The sequence below is a fragment of the Mixophyes fleayi genome, chromosome 3 (assembly GCF_038048845.1).
Source record: "Mixophyes fleayi isolate aMixFle1 chromosome 3, aMixFle1.hap1, whole genome shotgun sequence".
In the NCBI taxonomy this organism is placed as follows: domain Eukaryota; kingdom Metazoa; phylum Chordata; class Amphibia; order Anura; family Limnodynastidae; genus Mixophyes; species Mixophyes fleayi.
Window position 1 is genome coordinate 220,664,652 of NC_134404.1, and position 25,773 is coordinate 220,690,424.

At 43.3% G+C, this 25,773-nt stretch overlaps 1 protein-coding gene across 1 annotated transcript; it reads right to left on the minus strand.

The window, feature by feature from the left end:
• Positions 1-25,749, minus strand: SMIM28 (small integral membrane protein 28). Its single transcript, XM_075200671.1, has 2 exons — positions 25,464-25,749; positions 1-1,163 (listed from the first exon to the last, which is right to left on the minus strand). The coding sequence occupies exons 1-2, from the start codon at positions 25,572-25,574 to the stop codon at positions 774-776; spliced, it is 501 nt and encodes a 166-aa protein (XP_075056772.1). The 5' UTR covers positions 25,575-25,749; the 3' UTR covers positions 1-773.
• Between the last annotated feature and the right edge of the window lie 24 nt (positions 25,750-25,773).

A 25,773-nucleotide genomic window follows, 5' to 3' on the forward strand; every position in this document is an offset into this window, starting at 1 on the left:
TGTGTTAGCAATCTCCTTTATTTGGTTAAAGCTGGAGTTATTCATAAAATTGTACAATTGCAGTAAACAGGGAGTTTACTTTGTCAGAGTTCTACAATTAATGGAGTAGCCACTTTAACACAACTGTTCTCAGTTTGTAAAAGAATGATACTGGAGTCATGCTTGTAAAGACAATTCTCTTCATTTTCCGGTCTCCAGGCATAAAAAAAGATTGTAAGTTTTATGGTTCATAGATGCTGTGATAATCTGTGCACTACGTCATACAATATCCATACTATATAAGAATAAATAAAACATATGTATAAAATTGGTGCAATCCTTACAATTATATCTATATATGTGCTAAATTGCACAGCCAATATTAAAGACAAAATGACTCTTTTACTAATAATGCATTTAGGTTTAAAAATTTGCACTGAATCAGAGCAACCAGATACATTCTCTAACATGCACTAGACAGTTAAATAGTAATTACTGATTGGTTGCAACAAATTTTGCATCTAAATGCAGTGATAGTAAATGATCTCTCATGTATGCAGAGCCGGTATGGTTGCAGTAGGCCAGCATAAATATTTCAACCTGCTAAAATTGTCTTCTTATTCATGTTGTTGTGATCTTTATACAATATAAAACATTATATTTGTCAGTTTGTGCAATTTATTTTGTAAAAAGCCCTTACATTGGAAGCTGCTAAATATTTTCTTTGTTCTTGGACTTCTAGGTCCAGCCGAAGTCCTCTTGCAAAGTCTACTATACATTCCGAGGTCTTAACATTATTTGCTAGATCTCCGAGGTCTTTCTTCATATGGAGGCACTGGGTCCTGATAGATACTGATACAGGAGTCACTAGATGTTTTCAGGATGGCCTCCTCATAAGGAGGAGGCAAGCATATGGTTAGAAATGAGGCATCTGGTACCAGTGTACAGTACTGAAAAGGCTCTGTGCTCCAGGGCATGTTGGAGAAGAAGTCCATTTCTCTATCTGGAGCATTCTCCTGGAGACTTATGGCAAAGATTTGGCCCTGTGGGATCTTACGTCGGCACCTCCGATAGAGGAACAGTACAAAGAACCCTATAACCAGCAATGCTGTTGTAGGAAGTATGATGCACAAGAAAGGCTGTAAGTCTTCTTTGGTGGAATTGATTTGATTGGGATGCTTGCTCTGCATAAGGAAAATAGGATACACATTCATTTTACAAAATAATATAAATATAAGTTAACAATATAGAGAAAATGCAATATATCGACTCAACACAACATACACCACAATGTGCATCCTTATAACACAAATGCTGTATTTAGATAAAACATTATTCAACATTTGTCGCATTATACATGTTAAAGCAAACAGCTCTTTTTTAAGTTCCATTTTTTACAGTTCTATGTTCTCCCCGTGTTTGTGTGGGTTTCCTCTTTGTGCTCTGGTTACCTCCCACACTCCAAAAACATACTAATCGGTTAATTGGCTGCTATTACATTCACCTTAGTCTCTCTCGGTCTGTGTGTGTGTGTGTGCGTAAGGAAATTTACACTGTATGGTGTAGGGACTGATGTGAGTGAGTTCTCTGTACAGAGCTGCGTAATTAATGGCGCTATATAAATAGCTGATGATGAATTCAGAAATAATTGAAAAATTATCATTATATCATATAATTGTAATCTATCTATTTATATATCTATCTAGTTCAAAACTGTTGTTGGTCTAGAAGTAGTGAAGAGTAAAGTATGTTTTGTAGGCTTTCATAAAGATTCTTAGAGGATTGTCACAAAAGATGTTTGTTAAAAAAAACAACAAATATAATAGATATAATTTAATTGTCAACTATAGCAGGATTGAAAATCAGAACAGCTATCTATAACAGGAATCCAACACAAAGTATTAACATAAAAGTGATTGTGTAATAAACTAAAAGTTTGGTTTTTATGTTGATTTGAGATTATGTCCTATTACCTGACAATTTAAATGGGGTATAACAGAAGCAAGGTTTGTGATAAAAGGCAGTGAAACCATGAGGACCTGAATATGAAATTTTGAAATAGTATAGAGAGTATAGTAGTATAAAGAGTTTTGATAAATTAATGCTGGAAAAAAGGATGATGATGACTCTATAGTCACAGAATGTGGTTCGCTATAAAAACGGAGTTAGAGGACTTTGTTCCACCCTGGAAATTAAAGAAATGGTAGATACCAAGAGATTTTGGGATTATTGATTTTATAAACTTTTTTTTAATCTCGGGTATATTTACTTCATTAAACACAATGTTTGTTTCAGCTCTTTTAAGATGTGTCAAAAGGAGCATCAATCCCTAAAGGAACAATGTGTTTTGTTTGAAAACACTTACCTTCTACATGTATAGCATTATACACTACAGTCTGTTCCTTCAGCACAGATGCTATGCTTAGATCTTGGCTCTTGTAATAAAAAATATAATGTTTTTACTATGTGACTTTCTATTGTACCTACCAACACAATTATGTAATATATTTACATTGTACCTATTCAGTTAACTAGCACACATCTCTATGGGAAATTTTGTACTATGTGTTTAGTCTTTAGTCCAAGGAAACACATTTCCTAATCCGGTTTCTAAAAAGTTGAATGTATTATCATTGTTTAATATATAAATAAGTTGACATCATAGTTTTTCAGAGGAGACTCACATCAGTTCTCTGTTGTGTTAGGGAAAAAGTTGGCTTCCCACTTTCCTCCATTCCCCTCCTCATTTCCAAGAGTGCGCTAATAATGAGGCAACCTGAGGCAGCTGACTTAGGCAGCAAGTTTTCTGGGGCATCAGAACGAAGGGAATTAATGTAAATATTTTCTTGATGCAGAAATTTAGCATACACACTAGGAGCCTAATTAATTAAGGAAAAAAATGCAAAAAAATGAGAGTTTTTTCCTGGACAAAACCATGTTACAACACAAGGAGTGCACATTAGTTTATTATTTTGCACATAAGATAAATACTGTCTGTTTTTTTCATGTAACATACAAATGTTTATAGCATTATTTGTACATTGACATTTAAAGTTGATCTAGAACATGCCTCACCCCAACCATAAATCTGCCATCACATTTTAAATTTGCCTCCCCCTCCAATGCAACATGGTTTTGCCAAGGTGCAAAGTTACTCACTTTTTTGCTTTACTTCCCTTAATAAATCAGGTCCAAGGTGGCCACCTAATTAGCTATACCAGTACACCTGCTCATTAATGCCAAAATCTAATCAGCCAATTATGTGGCAATGTATAAAAACATGCAGACATGGTGAAGAGATTCAGTTGTTCAGAACACCACCACAACTGGGAAGTAATGTGATTTACAGGACTTGACTATGGAATAATTATTTGTCCCAGACGGTTGGTTAGAGTATGTTGAGTACAGTATCTGCTGCTCTCCTGGGATTTTGATGAACAACAGTCTCCAGAGTTTACTGAGAATTGTGCACAACAATAAAAACAATCAGTGAATAGCAGATTTGTGGGTAAAAACACCTTGTTAATGAAAAAGGTCAGATGGGAATGTCCAGAATGGTCCAAGATGACAGGAAGGCGACAATAACTCAAATAACCATGTGTTACAACAGTAGTATGTAGAAGAGCATCTCTGATTGCACAGTACATATTTAAGAGTAAATGGACTACAGCAGCAGAAGACCACACTGGGTTCCAATTCTGTCAGCTAAGAACAGGAAACAGAGGCTACAGTGGGCACATGCTCACCTACACTGGCCAGGTGAAGATAAGAAAAATGTCAAGTCTCACAAATCTAGATCTATGCTGGAATATGCAGATGGGTTCAGGGTCAGAATTTGGTGTAAATAACATGAATCCATGGATCCATCCTGCTTTGTGTTAATCGTGCAGGCTGAAGGTGGTCATGTAATGGTGTGGGGAATGGTTTCTTGGCACACATTAGGCTCCTTAAAACTAAATGAGCATCATTTTAATGCCACAGCCTACTTGACTATTGTTGCTGATCATGTACATTGTTTACCACAAACATGACAATTAATTCAGTGTATGCCAATCAGTGTATGCCAATCAACTTGCCGGAAATCGGCGACTTTGCATTGAAAATTTAAAGTGGCGATGGCTTGTAAAGACAATCTTGCCTTTACAAGCCATCGCCGCTTTAAATTTTACCTGAAAAGTCGCCGATTTCCGGTGAGTTGAAAAAATCGGAGGATGATACATTTACCCCCAGGTCTCAATTCTATACAGCACCTTTGGGGTGTGGTAGAAAGTGAGATTCACAGCATGAATGTGTAATCTGTAACACTTGCATGATGCTATCATGTCAACATAGGCTAGAATCTGTAAGGAATGTTTCCAGCACTTTGTTGAATCCATGCCACAAAATATTCAGGTTGATCTGGAGGTTAAGGGGGATCCTATCCACTAATAGAAAGGTGTACCTAATAAAGTGGTCACTGAGTGTATGTATCTTGTTTGTAGATCTAAAAATTAATTATTAAAACTTACAATATTTATTTTTAGTTGTAACATGTACACACTGTCATATTTGCTTTAAAAAAAAAACAACAAGTTTGATTGTCAGTGAAACAAAATGTCAATTGCAAAGGTATCTGACGCCCGACTGTTAACCAGTGGTTTTACTTGCATTCGGGAGTTCTTTGTAGGTCACTCAATAGACCTCAATGCATTTAACTTGCAAGATAACAGAGCTGCAATACAGCATTAACACAAACCCAATGCAAGTGGGTTTGCTGACATTGGAAGCAATGGCATTAAAATGCTAGTAAATGCATGTAATTAAATGCCAGTGGTTATGAGGCTTACATTTTACACATCATATACAAATGTATGGTAGATTAAATAAGATAAGAAGTGTGCCATTTCTTTTGTCACTTCATGCAGCAGAATGGCTAGGCATATTGAGGCATGCTCAGATCATGATACTTCCCCTGTTACATGCAGTCCTCACTAACAATAACTCAATTGGACAGATCAGGACTTCATGGAGTATTTCAGGAGATGAGTCTGCTGATCTTGTAGGAGGCAGTGACATATCTACTTGTGGGACTGTTAGTAAGGAGGACATGGCTTCATGGGACAGGGCAGTGTGATGATGTGAGGGGGGAAAACAGGTCAACAGGATAGCAACACTTGCACAATAAGTCTGAAGACATATCAGTACAGGATGTCCTCACACAGATAACATGGGTGCCCCGAAACTCACTGTGCATAAGGACCAAAGGGGTATCGCAAAAGACAGCCAAAAAGTATTGCAGTGTATAAGTAAAACTTTTATGAAATCTTCATCTACTCATTATATTAAATGGGCTAGTGCAGGGGTTGTCAACCTTTTTCTTTCAATCAGTGTGTTGGAATAAATCTTTTCAAGCCCAGTGTACCAGATACATACACACAGTGGTCAAAATGAGCTGGCATACAGTGGTGCTCAATACAACAACTTCTTCTACTGCTTTGATTGTAAAACTATCAAATTCCATTTGCATACATTTTCCATACCGTCACCTCTAAATTTCCACTTCGACGTGTGTGTGTGTGTGCGCGTGTGTGTGTGTGTGTGTGTGTGTGTGTGTAGAGCAATAAATCTCAAAGAGGCAGGATTTCTGGTACAACTGACCTCAGCCAGTTTTGTTGAGCATGTGCAAATAAACAAAAGTCTTGCCTGTCCGGCACTAACTAAACATCCTTTAGAGGCCCTCTCATGTCTGAGACCTTGTGTCCCACAATTAAAAAAAAATAAAGGTTATTTGCTCACCCTCAGTACGTTCTCTCAGGAGGCAGCAAGCCTCCTCCCCAGGTCTGAGAGAGAGTGATCAGGGCTGCAACCTTTTATAGACTCCACACAGCTCTTAATTAGTCTGCTGTGAAACATACTCTGTGAAGCTTTTCCTCAAAGAGCCAAGCAATCTCCCGGCTGTTAGCGTATTATTATTATTATTACCATTTATTTATATAGCGCCAGTAATTCTGCAGCACTGTACAGAGAACTCACTCACATCAGTCCCTGTCCCATTGGGGCTTACAGTCTAAATTCCCTAACACAGACAGACAGAGAGACAAACACACAGACTAGGGTCAATTTGTTAACAGCCACTTAACCTACCAGTATGTTTTTGGAGTGTGGGAGGAAACCAGAGCACCCGGAGGAAACCCACGCAAACACGGGGAGAACATACAAACTCCTCACAGATAAGGCCATAGTCAGGAATTGAACTCATGACCCCAGTGCTGTAAGGTAGAAGTGCTAACCACTTAGCCACCGTGCTGCCCTATACAAGGCAAGAGACTTGGGACAAATATCTCTGTGATTTAACATTGACCAACAAATAAACATTTATGTTATGCCACATGGTTGTGCCCCTGGTTCGTATTAAGCCTCACAATTGAACCCCCAGTTCAAATTATGAAACATAGATGTGCCCCCAGTTTGTATTATGCAACATAGATGTGCTCCCAGTTCATATTAAGCCTCAGACTTACCCTCTGGAGACTCAGTACACACGTCATTCATTCCTCAAGGAAACCTTGGAGCTGCTTCAATAAAGCAGACAAAGATTACTGAAACGGAGATGCGGTGCATGCACAGCAGCTCCATTTCGTCCATCTTCGGCAGCTTTAGTAAGGCAGCTGTGGAGCTCTAGTGTGTCAGTCAGAAGTGGTCCGCGTACCACATCTGGCACACGTGCTGGGGTATGCTGATCCCTGGGCTAGTAGGCTGCTGACTGCTCCCCACAGACATCAGAATGCAGACAGCACCAGTGGCCTGAGACAACTGGGCCTGTTCTCCCCTCTTGGTAAAGCCCTAACTATTTAATCTGTTACACATGCACTATGTCACTCACTGGACTGTGAGTGCCATTTCTCCTGTGTTCAGGAACCGTGGCCGTCCGCCATCCTGAGGGTCTGCGCATGTGCAGCCCTTATTAAACCTTCAGTACCTGTTGCTTTTAATTGATTGGATGATCAGGCAACCCTCCCTATTTAAACCACCTGTGATCATTACCTGGTTGCCTGATCTTGGAGTCTCATTCCCCATGAGCCTCTGAAGGTGTTCCTGTGTTTCCTCGTGTATTTAGCTCCAGCTGATTCCTGTTTACTGCTATTGTGGTTTCCAGACCACTTCAACTCTCCTGTGTTCATCGTGCCTGCACTCAGCTGATTCCTATCTGCTACTACTACCGGACTCCAATCCGCCTCAACTCTTCTGTGTTCAGCGTGTCTGCTCTCCGCTGCCCCCGTTACTACTGCAGGGTTCCAGACCGTCTCAACTCTCCTGTGTTCAGCGTGTCTGCTCTCCGCTGCCTCCGTTACTACTGCAGGGTTCCAGACCGTCTCAACTCTCCTGTGTTCATCGTGTCAGCTCTCCACTGATTCCTATCTGCTACTGCTGCCGGATTCCAGACCGCCTCTTCTCTCCCGTGTTCAGCGTGTCTTCTCTCCGCTGCCTCCGCTACTACTGCCGGATACCAGACAGCCTCAACTCTCCCGTGTTCATCATGTTTCCAGTTTTACTTACTACTGCTTCCTGAGTATTGCTCTGTTGATTCTGGTTACCTGCTGTGCGCTGCACCAACCTGATTACCGCTTCCATCCTTCAGTGGTCTCTCTTCCTGCCGGCGTTCAGCCGTTCAGGTATCCCTGCACGTCTCTCTGACAGCCTGCTCTCCTGAACCGCGGTATGCATACTTTCCATTGACTTTGCTTTTGTATTGCATATCCGTCTGGACTGTGTTGTGTTCATCTCCGGAGTCTACTATCCACTGAAGCTATTGTTACCATTGACTTTGTTTCCTATTACCTGGATCGCTATAGTGACTTGGTATACTTCAAGCAGCGCTTGTCAGTTATTATTGTATTGTGGATATCATCATGGGATCAAGTTCTGTGTGCCCCGTGTATCCTCTGTATTACATTCATCTCCTCGTGCCCCCCTCCTCACATATATATAGCAGTGGTACAACTTGCTGACGCAGACCACTGACTCCTGTTTCCCTGTGACACCAGTTTTGAAGTATCCTCTCACATAAGCAGTGGTACAACTTGCTATACGCAGACCACTGACTTCCCCGTTACCTACTTGCACCTGGAATCCATTCCTTCACTATAGACAGCGGTACAACTTGCTATACGCAGACCACTGACTCTCACTACCTCCTCGCTACTCCTGGACATTCCTCCTCACTATAGCAGTGGTACAACCTGCTGTACGCAGACCACTGACTCTCCTCATGTTTACTTGTCCATCTGGTTCCTCGTGTACATACATCTACTCATTACCAGTTGCTGCTAGTCATAGACTTTCCTTGAGCATTCTCTCACCATCTCCTGATTCTCCTGTTCCGTTGTCACCCTGCTACCAGAGAACCATAGTACCAGCTATATTACTCTGGTAAGTATATCATCTGGTGATATCCTGGGCAAAGACTCCTAGTGCCCGTGACAGTATGATCAGGCCATGACAGACCCAGGAGCGGAACCTACAGCTAAAGAGATGCTGCAGTATCTGGTTACCCGTATTGAACAACAGGATGTTCGCCAACAACAACTGCTGCAATGTTGCCAGGCGTTAGCCTTCCAAAGAACGTCTGCGCAAAATATCACAGCTACTGTTGATGCTCCTGTGCCTTCCTCCGTTTCCCCAGTGCCATCCCAGGTGTCTACTGCTTCCACGCTACACCTGCCTACTCCTTCAAAATATGATGGAGACCCCAAAACATGCAGGGGTATTCTAAATCAATGCTCAGTTCAATTTGAGCTTCAACCTCACAATTTCTCTACTGATCGTTCCAGAGTGGCCTATCTCATTTCCTTGTTTTCCGGACAAGCTCTCGCATGGGCTTCCCCTCTGTGGGAAAGAAATGATCCATTATTACAAGATAGTGCCAAATTTATTTCCACGTTTCGAAGTGTATTTGATGAACCTGGTCGTGTTATTTCCGCTGCATCCAGCATCCTCCGTCTACGTCAGGGTTCTCGTACTGTAGGCCAGTACGTCATTCAATTTCGGATATTAGCCTCTGAACTTCAGTGGAACACTGAAGCGTTAATTGCCGCCTTCTGGCAGGGGCTTTCTGATAAAATTAAAGATGCACTGACTACTCAAGAATTACCTACTTCTCTAGAAGATTTGATTTCTCTTTGCCACCGTGTAGACATGAGATTTCGTGAAAGAGAGTCTGAAAAAACAACTTTATTTAAAGCAACTCTTCGCTCAAGTCCTCAAGTTCGCCCAGTTTCATCTCCGGTGATACCCATGGAGATAGGTCGCTCCAAATTAACTTCAGAGGAGAGGGACCGAAGAGTAAAAAAATAGACTTTGTATCTATTGTGCTGATTCTACTCATATGCTCAAGTCATGCCCTAAAAAAATCGGGAAATGCCAGGCCCTAACCAGTTCTGGAGAGGTGAAGTTAGGGTCCCTGGAGTCCTCTCCATGTTCTACGAAATTAAAAGTTTGTGCTTTTGATGTTACGGTTTCCTTTGCTACCAAATCGTTCAAGTCCCAAGCACTTATTGACTCTGGAGCTGCAGGAAATTTTATTTCTAAATCCCTCGTGAATCAATGGTCCCTACCAGTGATTACTTTGAAAATACCTATTACTGTGACTGCTATTGATGGATCACGCATTATTAATGGTCTCATCACCCAGAGTACGTCTCCAGTAACCCTTCAAATTGGTGTATTACACCAGGAAGAAATTTCATTTTTAATTCTTCCTGTTACTACCAGTCCGATTGTATTAGGCCTTCCATGGCTTCAACGTCATTCTCCCCAGATTGACTGGCACACTCCTCAAGTTACGTCTTGGGGGCCTGAATGTCATCATCATTGCCTCTCTCAAGTCGTTCCTCTCAAAATACAGCAATCCTCCATTTCCCCTTGTTCACCGGGACTTCCTCCTCAGTATGCTTCTTTTGCCGATGTATTTGATAAAATTCAGTCTGAACGTCTTCCTCTTCATCGTTCGTGGGACTGTCCGATTGATCTTCAACCTGGCAAGACTCCTCCCAGGGGTCGTGTGTATCCACTTTCGTTACCTGAAACTCAAGCTACTTTTGAGTACATCAAAGAGAATCTCCAGCAAAGATTTATTCGACCTTCTACCTCTCCCGCTGGAGCAGGGTTTTTCTTCGTAAAAAAGAAGGATGGGTCATTACGTCCTTGCATAGACTTCCGTGGACTTAACGCCATAACTATCAAAAATCGGTATCCCATTCCATTAATTACTGAGTTATTTGATCGTATCAAGGGAGCCCGGATGTCACTCACCGGACCGTGAGTGCCTCCTCCCGGACATTTAGGAACCGTGGCCGTCCTCCATCCTGAGGGTCTGCGCATGCGCAGCCCTTTACTACCCTTCAGTGTATATCCCTTTAACTTAATTGGCAGATCAGGCAACACTCCCTATATTAAGCACCTGTGGTCAACACCACGTTGCCTGATCTTGGAGTCTCATTCCCCATGAGTCTCTGAAGGTGTTTCCTCGTTTGTTCAGCGCTGCTGATTCCTGTGGTTTCCAAACCACTTCTACCTCTGTGGTTTCCAAACCACTTCTACTACTGTGGTTCCCATACCACTTCTACCATCTATTGTATCATCGTGACTGTTTGCTGATTCCTATCCGCTGCCTCCGTGCACTACAGTCTTCTAAGCCACTTCAACTCTATCTCATATCATTGTGACTGTTTGCTGATTCCTATCCGCTGCCTCCGTGCACTTCAGCCACTCTCCACATCTACTCACCTGTTCATCATCAAGACTGTGAGCTGATTCCTATCCACTGCCTCCGTGCACTTCAGCCACTCTCCACATCTACTCACCTGTTCATCATCAAGACTGTGAGCTGATTCCTATCCGCTGCCTCCGTGCACTACAGCCTCCAGCTTGCAACTCGTCTGTGTTCCAACACCGTGACTGTTAGCTGATTCCTATCCGCTGCCTCTGTGCACTACAGTCTCCAGCATACAACTCGTCTGTGTTTCAACATCGTGACTGTTAGCTGATTCCTATTCCGCTGCCTCCGTGCACTACAGACTCCAGCTTGCAACTCGGCTGTGTTTCATCATCGTGACTGTTAGCTGATTCCTATCCGCTGCCCCTGTGCACTGCAGTCTTCATCTCATCTCTCCCGTGTTTCCTCGAGACTGCTGCTATTATTGCCATCTGCTACTCTCCGTGATCAACAGCTCCTGGTCTACTCTGCTCACCCGGGTTCCATCGCTATTTGCACCTGCTGGTTGCTACTGGTTACCTCCGGGGATCTGCAGAGTCCTGCTGCTGCTGCCAGCGCTAATCGTCCATCTACTGCTGATCCGCTCTCCACGCCTTCCTGTGTTCCGCTGGTCTCTACCCGCCTGTCAGCATTGGATTCGTGTCTCATCCGCTATCCTGCTGCTAGATCATCACCATTCTCCTGGGTCCTCCAAGAGTCCAGTTCCGCGTTCTACCGATTCCTGTGGATTCGTGTCCCTGTTGGTTTACTTACCTGTGCGCTGCACCTACTAGACCTCTGCTTCATCTATCCAGGGACTTCTCATCCTGCCGGCCTCCTGCCGCTCAGGTATCGCTGCACTCCTGTCTGACTGCCTGCTTCTGAACCACGGTATGCATACTTCTCATTGACTGTGCTGGTGTATTGCATATCTTGCTGGACTGAGTTTGTGCTCTTCTGGAGTTTACTATCCGCTGAGACTATTACCATCATTGACTGTACTATCTTGTGCCGGATTACTTCAAGAGACTTTCCATATTTGCAGTGCTGTTCAGTCATTCATATATATATCTATATTGTGCATATTACTGTGGATCGTGTTAAGGTGCCGTGTTTACCCTGTGTTGCAGTCTCTCCCCGTGCACCTCCTCACATATATATTCAGTGGTACAACTTGCTAGTAGCAGACCACTGATCCCTGTTTCCAGTATCACCTGTTCCAGTATCCTCTCACATAGCAGTGGTACAACTTGCTATCGCAGACCACTTACTCCCCGGATACCTCCACTTGGATTCCATTCCTTCACCCAGACAGCGGTACAACTTGCTATCCGCAGACCGCTGACTCTCATCACTTCCTCGTTTCTGTTGGACATTCCTCCTCACTATAGCAGTGGTACAACTTGCTATCGCAGACCACTGACTACCTTCACGTGTCCTTGTCCATACAGTTCCTCGTGTACTATTACCTCCATATTACCAGTGTTGCTAGTCATAGACTTTCCTGAGCATCTCATCATCTGCTATTTACTGTTCCGTGATCACCCTGCTACCAGAGTACCCTATTACCACCTACATTGCTCTGGTAAGCCTACCACCTGGTGATCCCTGGGTAAAGACTCCTAGTGCCCGTGACAGTAAGATCAGGCCATGACAGACCCAGATACGGAACCTACCGCCAAAGAGATGCTGCAGCATCTGGTCAGCCGTGTGGAGCAACAGGATGCCCGCCAACAGTTGTTACTTCAGTGTTATCAATCATTAACCTCCCAAGGAACATCTGGACAGACTGTGACAGCCACTACTGAGGCTCCTGTGCTTTCCTCCGTTTCCCCAGTGCCATCCCAGGTGTCTACAGCTTCCACGCTTCACCTGCCTACTCCGTCAAAGTACGATGGGGACCCCAAAACTTGTAGGGGTTTCCTTAACCAATGTTCAGTCCATTTTGAGCTCCAACCTCAAAATTTTTCTACCCATCGTTCCAGAGTGGCCTATCTTATCTCTTTGTTTTCTGGACAAGCCCTGGCTTGGGCCTCCCCTCTGTGGGAAAGAAACGACCCAATATTGCAAGATAGTGCCAAATTCATTTCTACATTCCGAAGTGTGTTCGATGAACCAGGTCGTGTGACCTCCGCTGCTTCCAGCATCCTCCGTTTGCGACAAGGATCTCATACAGTAGGCCAGTACGTCATTCAATTTAGGATCTTAGCCTCTGAACTTCAGTGGAACACTGAAGCCCTAGTTGCCGCCTTCTGGCAGGGGCTCTCCGATAAAATTAAAGATGCACTGACTACCCAGGAGCTTCCTTCGTCACTTGAAGATCTGATCTCTCTTTGCCATCGTGTTGATATGAGATTTCGTGAAAGAGAGGCTGAGAAAACAACTTCTGCTAAAGCATCTCTTCGTTCAAACCCTCAATTTCGTCCTGTTTCACCCTCTGTGATTCCCATGGAGATAGGACGTTCCAAATTATCTTCAGAGGAGAGGAAACGAAGAGTCAAGAATAGACTCTGTATCTATTGTGCTGATTCCACTCATATGCTCAGCTCTTGCCCTAAGAGATCGGGAAATGCCAGGCCCTAACTAGTTCTGGAGAGGTGAAGTTAGGGTCCCTGGAGTCCTCTCCATCTTCTATGAAATCTAAAGTCTGCGCTTTTGATGTTTCGATTTCCTTTGCTACCAAAACCTTTGAGTCACAGGCATTGATTGATTCCGGAGCAGCAGGAAATTTTATTTCCAAATCATTAGTGCATCAATGGTCTCTACCTGTAATTACGTTAAGAACACCCATTACTGTGACGGCTATAGATGGATCACGTCTCATCAACGGTCTCATCACCCAGAGTACGTCTCCAGTAACACTTCAGATTGGTGCCCTGCACCATGAAGAAATATCGTTTTTAATCCTTCCAGTTACGACAAGTCCGATTGTCTTAGGCCTTCCATGGCTTCAGTGTCACTCTCCCCAGATTGACTGGCGCACTCCTCAAGTTACGTCTTGGGGGTCTGAATGTTACCATCGGTGCCTTTCCCAAGTTATTCCTCTCAAAGTACAGCAATCTTCCATCTCATCTTCCTCACCGGGTCTCCCTCCTCAGTATGCTTCATTTGCTGATGTGTTTGATAAAGCTCAGTCTGAACGTCTTCCTCCTCATCGTTCTTGGGATTGTCCGATCGACCTTCTACCTGGCAAGACTCCTCCCAGGGGCCGGGTCTATCCACTCTCGTTACCTGAAACTCAAGCCACATCTGAGTACATACAGGAGAACCTCCAGCGTGGGTTTATTCGACCTTCCACCTCTCCCGCTGGAGCTGGGTTCTTCTTCGTCAAAAAGAAGGATGGATCATTACGCCCTTGCATAGATTTTCGTGGACTCAATGCCATTACTATCAAGAATCGGTATCCCATTCCGCTGATCACTGAGTTATTCGATCGCATCAAGGGAGCCCGTATCTTTACTAAGTTGGATCTTCGTGGTGCCTACAATTTAATTAGAATTCGTTCCGGTGACGAATGGAAGACAGCGTTCAACACCAGAGACGGGCATTACGAATATCTGGTAATGCCTTTCGGGCTGTGTAATGCCCCCGCTGTTTTCCAAGGCTTCATCAATGAGATCTTTCGGGACTTATTATATGTATGTGTCGTCGTCTACCTGGACGACATATTGATCTTTTTACAGGACCTGCCTTCTCATCACCAACATGTGGCAGAAGTCCTCTCCAGACTACGGAAAAACTCATTGTTCTGTAAATTAGAAAAATGTTCATTCGAATTGCCCCAGATTCCATTCTTGGGGTATATAGTTTCCGGAGTTGGCCTGAAGATGGATCCAGACAAGGTGAATGCTGTACTACATTGGCCCCAGCCAACTACTCTTCGTGCTATCCAGCGTTTTTTAGGTTTTGCCAATTACTATAGACGCTTCATTCAAGACTTTTCTTCCATTGCATCTCCTATTGTGGCCCTGACTCGGAAAGGGGCTAATCCTAAGCAATGGTCATCTGAGGCTCTCCAAGCCTTTCAAATTCTCAAAGAGTCCTTCTCCTCGGCTCCAATTCTTCGACAGCCTGATGTGACACTTCCCTTCTTCCTAGAAGTAGATGCCTCTAATGTGGGCTTGGGAGCCATTCTCTCCCAACGCTCGGAACAGCAAAAATTCCATCCTTGTGCCTTCTATTCTCGGGGTCTTCTGCCCGCAGAGAAGAATTATACTATCGGGGACAAGGAGTTACTGGCTATCAAAGCTGCATTAGAGGAATGGAGATACCTATTGGAAGGAGCTCGCCATCCGGTGACGATCTTCACGGATCATAAGAACTTGTCATATCTCCAGTCTGCCCAATGCTTGAACCCTCGTCAAGCAAGATGGTCTCTTTTCTTTTCCCGTTTTGAATTAATTATAACCTTCAAACCAGCTGCCAAGAACAAAAAAGCTGACGCTCTATCTAGAGCTTTTGTGACGTCCTCTGATGTAGAAGAGGTTTCCAACCATACTATTCTAGACCCCAAATGTATCTCACTGGCTGCCTCCTCCACCAAAATGCTACCATTTGGGAAGACCCTTGTGCCTCCTACTCTTAGGAGGAAAATCCTTTCGTGGTTCCATGCCTCCCGTTTTTCTGGACACGCCGGTGAACACAAGACCTTTGAGATTCTCTCTCGAAATTACTGGTGGCCTTCAATGAGGAGAGACGTCAAAGAGTTCATTGCTTTCTGTGAGTTATGTTCCCAGTTCAAATCCTCCCGCAGAACTCCAGCTGGGTTGCTGCGACCACTACCCATTCCGTCCAAACCGTGGACCCATATTAGTATGGATTTCGTTACTGATTTACCACCTAGTAAGAATCATAATACTATTTGGGTGGTGGTGGACAGATTTTCGAAGATGGCTCATTTCGTCCCTCTGTCTGGTTTGCCTTCCTCGTCTATTCTGGCTGAGCATTTCATTAAAGAGATCTTCCGTATCCATGGATGTATGTCGGAGATTGTGTCTGATAGAGGAGTACAATTCGTTTCCAGATTCTGGCGAGCCCTTTGTAAAACCTTGGGCATACGATTAGCACTCTCATCTTCTTACCATCCGCAATCTAACGGACAAACTGAACGAGTCAATCAAGATCTTGAGACTTTTATAAGGATGTTCTCTTCAGCCAATCAAGACAACTGGGTAGAATTGCTTCCCTGGGCTGAATTCGCCCATAACAACATGTACCATGAGTCATCATCCAAAACTCCATTTTTTGTGGTCTACGGTCACCATCCGTCTTTTCCGGAATTTCCTGCCCTCCCGCCCACCCAAGTTCCTGCTGTGGTGACTGTTTGTCAGACCTTCAAAAATATCTGGTCTCAGGTCAAAACCTGTTTAAAGAAGACATCTAACAAATATAAGTCTTTTGCAGATAAAAAGAGGCGGGCTATTCCACCACTAAAAATTGGAGATCGTGTCTGGTTATCTACCAAAAATATTCGTTTGAAGGTCCCATCTATGAAATTCGCCCCTCGTTTTATTGGTCCATATAGGATCATTCAAATAATCAATCCAGTATGTGTTAAACTTCTTCTTCCTAAGAATCTTCGGATTTCCAATGCCTTTCATGTGTCTTTACTCAAACCTCTTATCATCAACCGTTTCTCAACTCCTCCCTCAGCTCCGCAGCCAGTTCAAGTTCACCAGGAGGAGGATTTCGAGATTACTGAGGTATTGGATGCAAAAATTTTGCGAGGAGTCCTCCGTTTCCTCGTTCATTGGAAGGGCTTTGGTCCTGAGGAGCGCTCTTGGATCAAAGCTGAAGATCTTAATGCTCCTGCCCTTTTGAAGAAGTTTTATTCCAAAAATCCGGACAAGCCCGGTTCCAGGCGTTCTGTGCCCACCTTTAAAAGGGGGGGTACTGTCACTCACCGGACCGTGAGTGCCTCCTCCCGGACATTTAGGAACCGTGGCCGTCCTCCATCCTGAGGGTCTGCGCATGCGCAGCCCTTTCCTACCCTTCAGTGTATATCCCTTTAACTTAATTGGCAGATCAGGCAACACTCCCTATATTAAGCACCTGTGGTCAACACCACGTTGCCTGATCTTGGAGTCTCATTCCCCATGAGTCTCTGAAGGTGTTTCCTCGTTTGTTCAGCGCTGCTGATTCCTGTGGTTTCCAAACCACTTCTACCTCTGTGGTTTCCAAACCACTTCTACTACTGTGGTTCCCATACCACTTCTACCATCTATTGTATCATCGTGACTGTTTGCTGATTCCTATCCGCTGCCTCCGTGCACTACAGTCTTCTAAGCCACTTCAACTCTATCTCATATCATTGTGACTGTTTGCTGATTCCTATCCGCTGCCTCCGTGCACTTCAGCCACTCTCCACATCTACTCACCTGTTCATCATCAAGACTGTGAGCTGATTCCTATCCACTGCCTCCGTGCACTTCAGCCACTCTCCACATCTACTCACCTGTTCATCATCAAGACTGTGAGCTGATTCCTATCCGCTGCCTCCGTGCACTACAGCCTCCAGCTTGCAACTCGTCTGTGTTCCAACACCGTGACTGTTAGCTGATTCCTATCCGCTGCCTCTGTGCACTACAGTCTCCAGCATACAACTCGTCTGTGTTTCAACATCGTGACTGTTAGCTGATTCCTATTCCGCTGCCTCCGTGCACTACAGACTCCAGCTTGCAACTCGACTGTGTTTCATCATCGTGACTGTTAGCTGATTCCTATCCGCTGCCCCTGTGTACTGCAGTCTTCATCTCATCTCTCCCGTGTTTCCTCGAGACTGCTGCTATTATTGCCATCCGCTACTCTCCGTGATCAACAGCTCCTGGTCTACTCTGCTCACCCGGGTTCCATCGCTATTTGCACCTGCTGGTTGCTACTGGTTACCTCCGGGGATCTGCAGAGTCCTGCTGCTGCTGCCAGCGCTAATCGTCCATCTACTGCTGATCCGCTCTCCACGCCTTCCTGTGTTCCGCTGGTCTCTACCCGCCTGTCAGCATTGGATTCGTGTCTCATCCGCTATCCTGCTGCTAGATCATCACCATTCTCCTGGGTCCTCCAAGAGTCCAGTTCCGCGTTCTACCGATTCCTGTGGATTCGTGTCCCTGTTGGTTTACTTACCTGTGCGCTGCACCTACTAGACCTCTGCTTCATCTATCCAGGGACTTCTCATCCTGCCGGCCTCCTGCCGCTCAGGTATCGCTGCACTCCTGTCTGACTGCCTGCTTCTGAACCACGGTATGCATACTTCTCATTGACTGTGCTGGTGTATTGCATATCTTGCTGGACTGAGTTTGTGCTCTTCTGGAGTTTACTATCCGCTGAGACTATTACCATCATTGACTGTACTATCTTGTGCCGGATTACTTCAAGAGACTTTCCATATTTGCAGTGCTGTTCAGTCATTCATATATATATCTATATTGTGCATATTACTGTGGATCGTGTTAAGGTGCCGTGTTTACCCTGTGTTGCAGTCTCTCCCCGTGCACCTCCTCACATATATATTCAGTGGTACAACTTGCTAGTAGCAGACCACTGATCCCTGTTTCCAGTATCACCTGTTCCAGTATCCTCTCACATAGCAGTGGTACAACTTGCTATCGCAGACCACTGACTCCCCGGATACCTCCACTTGGATTCCATTCCTTCACCCAGACAGCGGTACAACTTGCTATCCGCAGACCGCTGACTCTCATCACTTCCTCGTTTCTGTTGGACATTCCTCCTCACTAATGCAGTGGTACAACTTGCTATCGCAGACCACTGACTACCTTCACGTGTCCTTGTCCATACAGTTCCTCGTGTACTATTACCTCCATATTACCAGTGTTGCTAGTCATAGACTTTCCTGAGCATCTCATCATCTGCTATTTACTGTTCCGTGATCACCCTGCTACCAGAGTACCCTATTACCACCTACATTGCTCTGGTAAGCCTACCACCTGGTGATCCCTGGGTAAAGACTCCTAGTGCCCGTGACACCGGATCTTTACCAAGTTGGATCTTCGTGGTGCCTACAATTTAATTCGAATCAGGTCCGGTGACGAATGGAAGACAGCTTTCAACACCAGAGACGGGCATTATGAATATTTAGTAATGCCCTTCGGGTTATGTAATGCCCCTGCTGTTTTCAAGGGTTTCATTAATGAGATCTTCCGGGACTTGTTATATGTTTGTGTCGTCGTCTATCTGGATGACATATTGACCTTTTCACAGGACCTGCCTTCTCATCATCAACATGTGGCAGAGGTCCTTTCCAGACTTCGGAAAAATTCATTATTCTGCAAGTTAGAAAAATGTTCATTCGAGTTGCCCCAGATTCCATTTCTGGGATATATTGTCTCCGGAGTTGGTCTTCAGATGGATCCAGAAAAGGTGAATGCTGTATAACATTGGCCTCAGCCAACTACTCTTCGTGCAATTCAGCGTTTTTTAGGTTTTGCCAATTACTATAGACGCTTCATTCAAGATTTTTCCTCGATTGCATCTCCTATTGTGGCCCTAACTCGTAAAGGGGCCAATACTAAACAATGGTCCTCTGAGGCCCTTCAAGCCTTCCAGTTTCTCAAAGAGTCCTTCTCCTCCGCTCCGGTTCTTCGACAGCCTGATGTGACGCTTCCCTTCTTCCTAGAGGTAGATGCCTCTAATGTTGGTTTAGGAGCCATTCTCTCCCAAAGATCGGAGCAACAAAAATTCCATCCTTGTGCCTTTTACTCTCGGGGTCTTCTGCCTGCGGAGAAGAATTATACCATCAGGGACAAGGAGTTGCTGGCTATAAAAGTAGCAATAGAGGAATGGAGATATTTGTTGGAAGGAGCTCGTCATCCTGTGACAATTTTTACTGATCATAAAAATTTGTCATATTTACAGTCTGCTCAATGTTTGAATCCTCGTCAAGCAAGATGGTCTCTTTTCTTTTCTCGTTTTGAACTAATCATAACCTTCAAACCAGCTGCGAAAAATAAAAAAGCAGACGCCCTATCTCGAGCTTTTGTGACGTCCTCAGACGTTGAAGATGGTCCTAACCACTCTATATTAGACCCCAAATGTGTTTCTCTGGCTGCTTCTTCCACTAAGGTGCTACCATTTGGGAGAACCCTCGTGCCTCCTGCTCTTAGGAAGAAAATCCTTTCGTGGTTTCACTCTTCTTGTTTTTCTGGACATTCTAGTGAACGCAAGACTTTTGAAATTCTTTCTCGAAGTTACTGGTGGCCTTCTATGAGGAGTGATGTCAAAGATTTTGTGGCTGCTTGTGAATTGTGTTCCCAGTTTAAGACTCCCCGCAGAACTCCAGCGGGTTTGCTTCAACCACTACCCATTCCTTCCAAGCCGTGGACCCATATTAGTATGGACTTTGTTACTGATCTTTCTCCTAGTAAAAAGTGCAATAATATTTGGGTAGTGGTGGACAGATTTTCGAAGATGGCACATTTCGTTCTTTTGACCGGTTTACCTTTTTCATCTACTCTGGCTGATTATTTCATCAAAGAAATCTTCCGTATTCATGGATGTCCTTCCGAGATTGTTTCAGATAGAGGAGTACAATTCGTTTCCAGATTCTGGCGGGCCCTCTGTAAGACCTTGGGTATTCGATTATCACTCTCATCCTCCTACCATCCTCAATCAAACGGACAAACCGAAAGGGTCAATCAAGATCTTGAGACTTTTATAAGGATGTTCTCTTCAGCCAACCAAGACAACTGGGTAGATTTGCTTCCATGGCCTGAATTCGCTCATAACAACATGTATCATGAATCATCTTCTAAAACTCCATTCTTTGTGGTTTACGGTCACCATCCGTCTTTTCCGGAATTTCCTGCCCTCCCTCCCACCCAAGTTTCTGCTGTAGAGACTGTTTGTCAGACCTTCAAAAATATTTGGTCTCAGGTCAGAATCTGTTTAAAAAAGACATCTGCCAGATATAAGTCTTTTGCAGATAAAAAGAGAGGGGCTATTCCACCACTTAAAATCGGAGATCGTGTTTGCTTATCAACCAAAAATATTCGTTTGAAGGTCCCATCTATGAAGTTCGCTCCTCGTTTTATTGGTCCGTATAGGATCTTTCAAGTGATAAATCCAGTTTGTTTCAAACTTCTACTACCTAAGAACCTTCGTATTTCTAATGCCTTCCATGTGTCTTTGCTGAAACCTCTTATCATCAACCGTTTCTCGGTCCCTCCTTCAGCACCTCGGCCAGTTCAAGTTCATCAAGAGGAGGACTTTGAGATTACTCACATATTGGATGCAAAAATTTTGCGAGGAGTTCTTCGTTTCCTCGTTCATTGGAAGGGCTTTGGTCCTGAAGAGCGGTCATGGATTAAAGCAGAAGATCTCAACGCTCCAGCTCTTCTTAAGAAGTTTTATTCCAAGTTTCCGGACAAACCCGGTTCCAGGTGTTCTGTGCCCACCTTTAAAAGGGGGGGTACTGTCACTCACCGGACTGTGAGTGCCATTTCTCCTGTGTTCAGGAACCGTGGCCACCCGCCATCCTGAGGGTCTGCGCATGTGCAGCCCTTATTAAACCTTCAGTACCTGTTGCTTTTAATTGATTGGATGATCAGGCAACCCTCCCTATTTAAACCACCTGTGATCATTACCTGGTTGCCTGATCTTGGAGTCTCATTCCCCATGAGCCTCTGAAGGTGTTCCTGTGTTTCCTCGTGTATTCAGCTCCAGCTGATTCCTGTTTACTGCTATTGTGGTTTCCAGACCACTTCAACTCTCCTGTGTTCATCGTGCCTGCACTCAGCTGATTCCTATCTGCTACTACTACCGGACTCCAGTCCGCCTCAACTCTTCTGTGTTCAGCGTGTCTGCTCTCCGCTGCCCCCGTTACTACTGCAGGGTTCCAGACCGTCTCAACTCTCCTGTGTTCAGCGTGTCTGCTCTCCGCTGCCTCCGTTACTACTGCAGGGTTCCAGACCGTCTCAACTCTCCTGTGTTCATCGTGTCAGCTCTTCACTGATTCCTATCTGCTACTGCTGCCGGATTCCAGACCGCCTCTTCTCTCCCGTGTTCAGCGTGTCTTCTCTCCGCTGCCTCCGCTACTACTGCCGGATACCAGACAGCCTCAACTCTCCCGTGTTCATCATGTTTCCAGTTTTACTTACTACTGCTTCCTGAGTATTGCTCTGTTGATTCTGGTTACCTGCTGTGTGCTGCACCAACCTGATTACCGCTTCCATCCTTCAGTGGTCTCTCTTCCTGCCGGCGTTCAGCCGTTCAGGTATCCGTGCACGTCTCTCTGACAGCCTGCTCTCCTGAACTGCGGTATGCATACTTTCCATTGACTTTGCTTTTGTATTGCATATCCGTCTGGACTGTGTTGTGTTCATCTCCGGAGTCTACTATCCACTGAAGCTATTGTTACCATTGACTTTGTTTCCTATTACCTGGATCGCTATAGTGACTTGGTATACTTCAAGCAGCGCTTGTCAGTTATTATTGTATTGTGGATATCATCGTGGGATCAAGTTCTGTGTGCCCCGTGTATCCTCTGTATTACATTCATCTCCTCGTGCCCCCCTCCTCACATATGTATAGCAGTGGTACAACTTGCTGACGCAGACCACTGACTCCTGTTTCCCTGTGACACCAGTTTCAAGTATCCTCTCACATAAGCAGTGGTACAACTTGCTATACGCAGACCACTGACTTCCCCGTTACCTACTTGCACCTGGAATCCATTCCTTCACTATAGACAGCGGTACAACTTGCTATACACAGACCACTGACTTCCCCGTTACCTACTTGCACCTGGAATCCATTCCTTCACTATAGACAGCGGTACAACTTGCTATACGCAGACCACTGACTCTCACTACCTCCTCGCTACTCCTGGACATTCCTCCTCACTATAGCAGTGGTACAACCTGCTGTACGCAGACCACTGACTCTCCTCATGTTTACTTGTCCATCTGGTTCCTCGTGTACATACATCTACTCATTACCAGTTGCTGCTAGTCATAGACTTTCCTTGAGCATTCTCTCACCATCTGCTGATTCTCCTGTTCCGTTGTCACCCTGCTACCAGAGAACCATAGTACCAGCAATATTACTCTGGTAAGTACATCATCTGGTGATATCCTGGGCAAAGACTCCTAGTGCCCGTGACACACTACAGTTTATCTCCCGTTATCAAACCTACTTGTACAAGGACACCTGTTTGCTCACAGAACACTGACATGGGAGAGACTAAGCTACAGCCCAGTGGTTGACTTAAATGTACTACCAGGCAGGATTAATATAATACACATTACCACAATGGGTACAAGCTAACAGAGGGTTCCACATTTATGTTGCGATATCGTTTAAGAATACCTGTCAATCACTCATGGGGATGTCAATTTAGCGCAATGTGTCTTTGGAACAGTCCGTTGGGACACATCGCCTCGAAGTTCTGAATTAAATCTCCATTCATTTTAGTTTACATCCCATAGAGGTACGCAAAAAAAGGAGAGAAGATTTCTTACCGAAAATGGTGGAAGCATGCGCATCCGAACATGGAGGCGATGACGCAGCACCCCCTTCATGTCTGTATCTGGACATTAGCAATGTCAGTGTGCAACTTTTTAAGAAATGGCTGACACCTAAGTGTCAGCTCCAATTTGAAAAAGTGTGCTGAAAACTAGTGAGCCTATACCTATTCATAATATAGTGCATTCATGTTTTACATTGCAGCACTGACAGATTTTATATTGCTTTTATATCCCCTCTGAGCTATTCTCTCTCGCACCTTTATCTGTTTGAGAATTGCACCTTCCAGACTATCAGATTTTTCTGCTTTTGAATTTTCATTGTTACAGACAGGACATAAGATATTGATTGTCATTACCGGCAGAAAGAGGCACAGAGACAACAGTTAAAAATAAATAAGCAGCACAATCAAGACCTGTTTTATGTTGGCTATCAAATCTTTGTCTATTAACAGCATTACAATGTGCAGTGCATAAATTTACCATCTACACTGGGTGACTTTAACATTAACCTGATAATATTACTGTAAAATAGTTTTTCTACGCATTCTAACCAATACGTATACAACGCTTACATATTCCAAAGTACTGTACAATCAACTTCATTACTGTACTTCTCAAAAGACAGGAAGACTGATCTATGCATAACATGCTGGGGACACATGACTTAGGCCATCATTATTGCGAAATACAATGTAATTTGTTTTATTCTTGTAAGCAGTACAACTTTACAAAATGGTCAGCCTATTAAAATGTTTGTTTTTTTTGTTTTGTTTTTTTAACACTGGTAACGTGTTAATCCTAGACAATTCCGGGTACTTTAATTATGACTTATACGATATTTGTTTAACATTTGTAGTTAAGTCAAATATATTTATTACATTTATTTTAAATCATGTCATACTATTTATTGGTTGATATATGACCTTAACATACTTGCCATCATTAAAAAATAATTTGAAGGCATACTTTCAGGTAACCGTACAGTACAAGCAATCTACAGTTTCTATCATTACATATTTACTGAACATAGTTATAATTTCATGGTTTTGTATTCCAAATATTTTTTAAAATACAAACGAATTTACTAAAGAGAGAGAGAATGTGAGAAGATGCTGGAATTATATGCAGTATACCAAATAAAAGAGATTGTGTTGTGCAGTTTGTCAGTTTTAAAAAATAGGGACATTTACATAAAATTAAGGCACCAGGTATTATTTAGTAAATATCTGGTTAGTAAATTGACATTTGTGCACGTCTCTATAACTTACTTAGTCATTCATTCACTTGTCTTGTTTACTCAGTACATCAAGCCACCTTGATTTTTTCCCATTATTTGCAACCATACCCATAAGCACCTCATTCATTCTATTCTCTGCTTGTAGATCTACAAAACTGTGGTGTGCAGAGGGTGCAATCTTTTCTAAAAGCAAATTATTAGCCATTAACACGCTATGATTTATTCTTCAATACAAAATGCTGGTTTAACCAAGATGATTGAACCTACGTATAGTATGTGGTATCCATGTAAAATGTAAGTAATCTGTTATCATACAATATGACAGTTTGCTATGCTCAGAGTCCTGTGTTCGATACCTTAAAATACAAACACAAAGCTTTCTAGTATTATTCCTGTACTATATATTGTTTCATCTAGAAATCATTACATTTATACAAATATCATTATTCAAATGGCAAAAATATTTTAAAGTGCAGTATAGTTTGATTTATATCAATATATCCTTGTATCGTAATGTAAATGAAAGATACTTGTATTTTAGTGAGGCTTTTAAAAATATTTAAATCACTGTATTGTTTAACAGTAATATTTTTAATTATTTTGTGCATGATCTTGTGACAAACTTATACAATATCACTATTTTGTTTTACACTTCATCTGTTGTACACTTCATCAAACTATATTGCACATTTGAAATGGATCATTACATTAATAAAATATTGAGGCTGTACAATAAAACATGCTTTTCTGCAGATATGAAGCAAAAATAAAATATATAACCATATAACAGTATATAAATCAAGCATTAAACAGTTTTAGCTTTATTGGAATAGTAGGAGATTATATAATAAATAGCTAAATAATCATTTGAAAATACATGTAACATGCATAATCATAATATAATAATTTATGTATTTAAAAAGACTTACTGAGCATGTTTTAGAAAATGTGATCCCAGATAACCCTATATGATATGGAGATAGGATTTCTAGGTATTACATTATACAGTAGTAATAAGGTGCAGTAGATTGCCTACCTGCAACTTTGTTTCCACAAGTGGTAGTCCTGGTTCACTAGTCATCCACTCGTATGTGCTCCTGCCTGCATGTCCAAATTTACTCCAGCTGCTGTCCAGGAGCCACCGCATTCTTTCAAGTAATGCTACTGTTGCCTAAATTCCAAACCACAAGGTGCTGACTTTCCCACAATCCCCTTCTTTGTCTGCCCTGACACAGCTGGAGGCCTGGGAGCTAATGATCATTGGTATAAGTTCTCTCAGTGTTATTAACAACAGTGGAAAAATAACACAGCTAGGCTTCACTATCAGCCCAACTCAATCTCTCTGG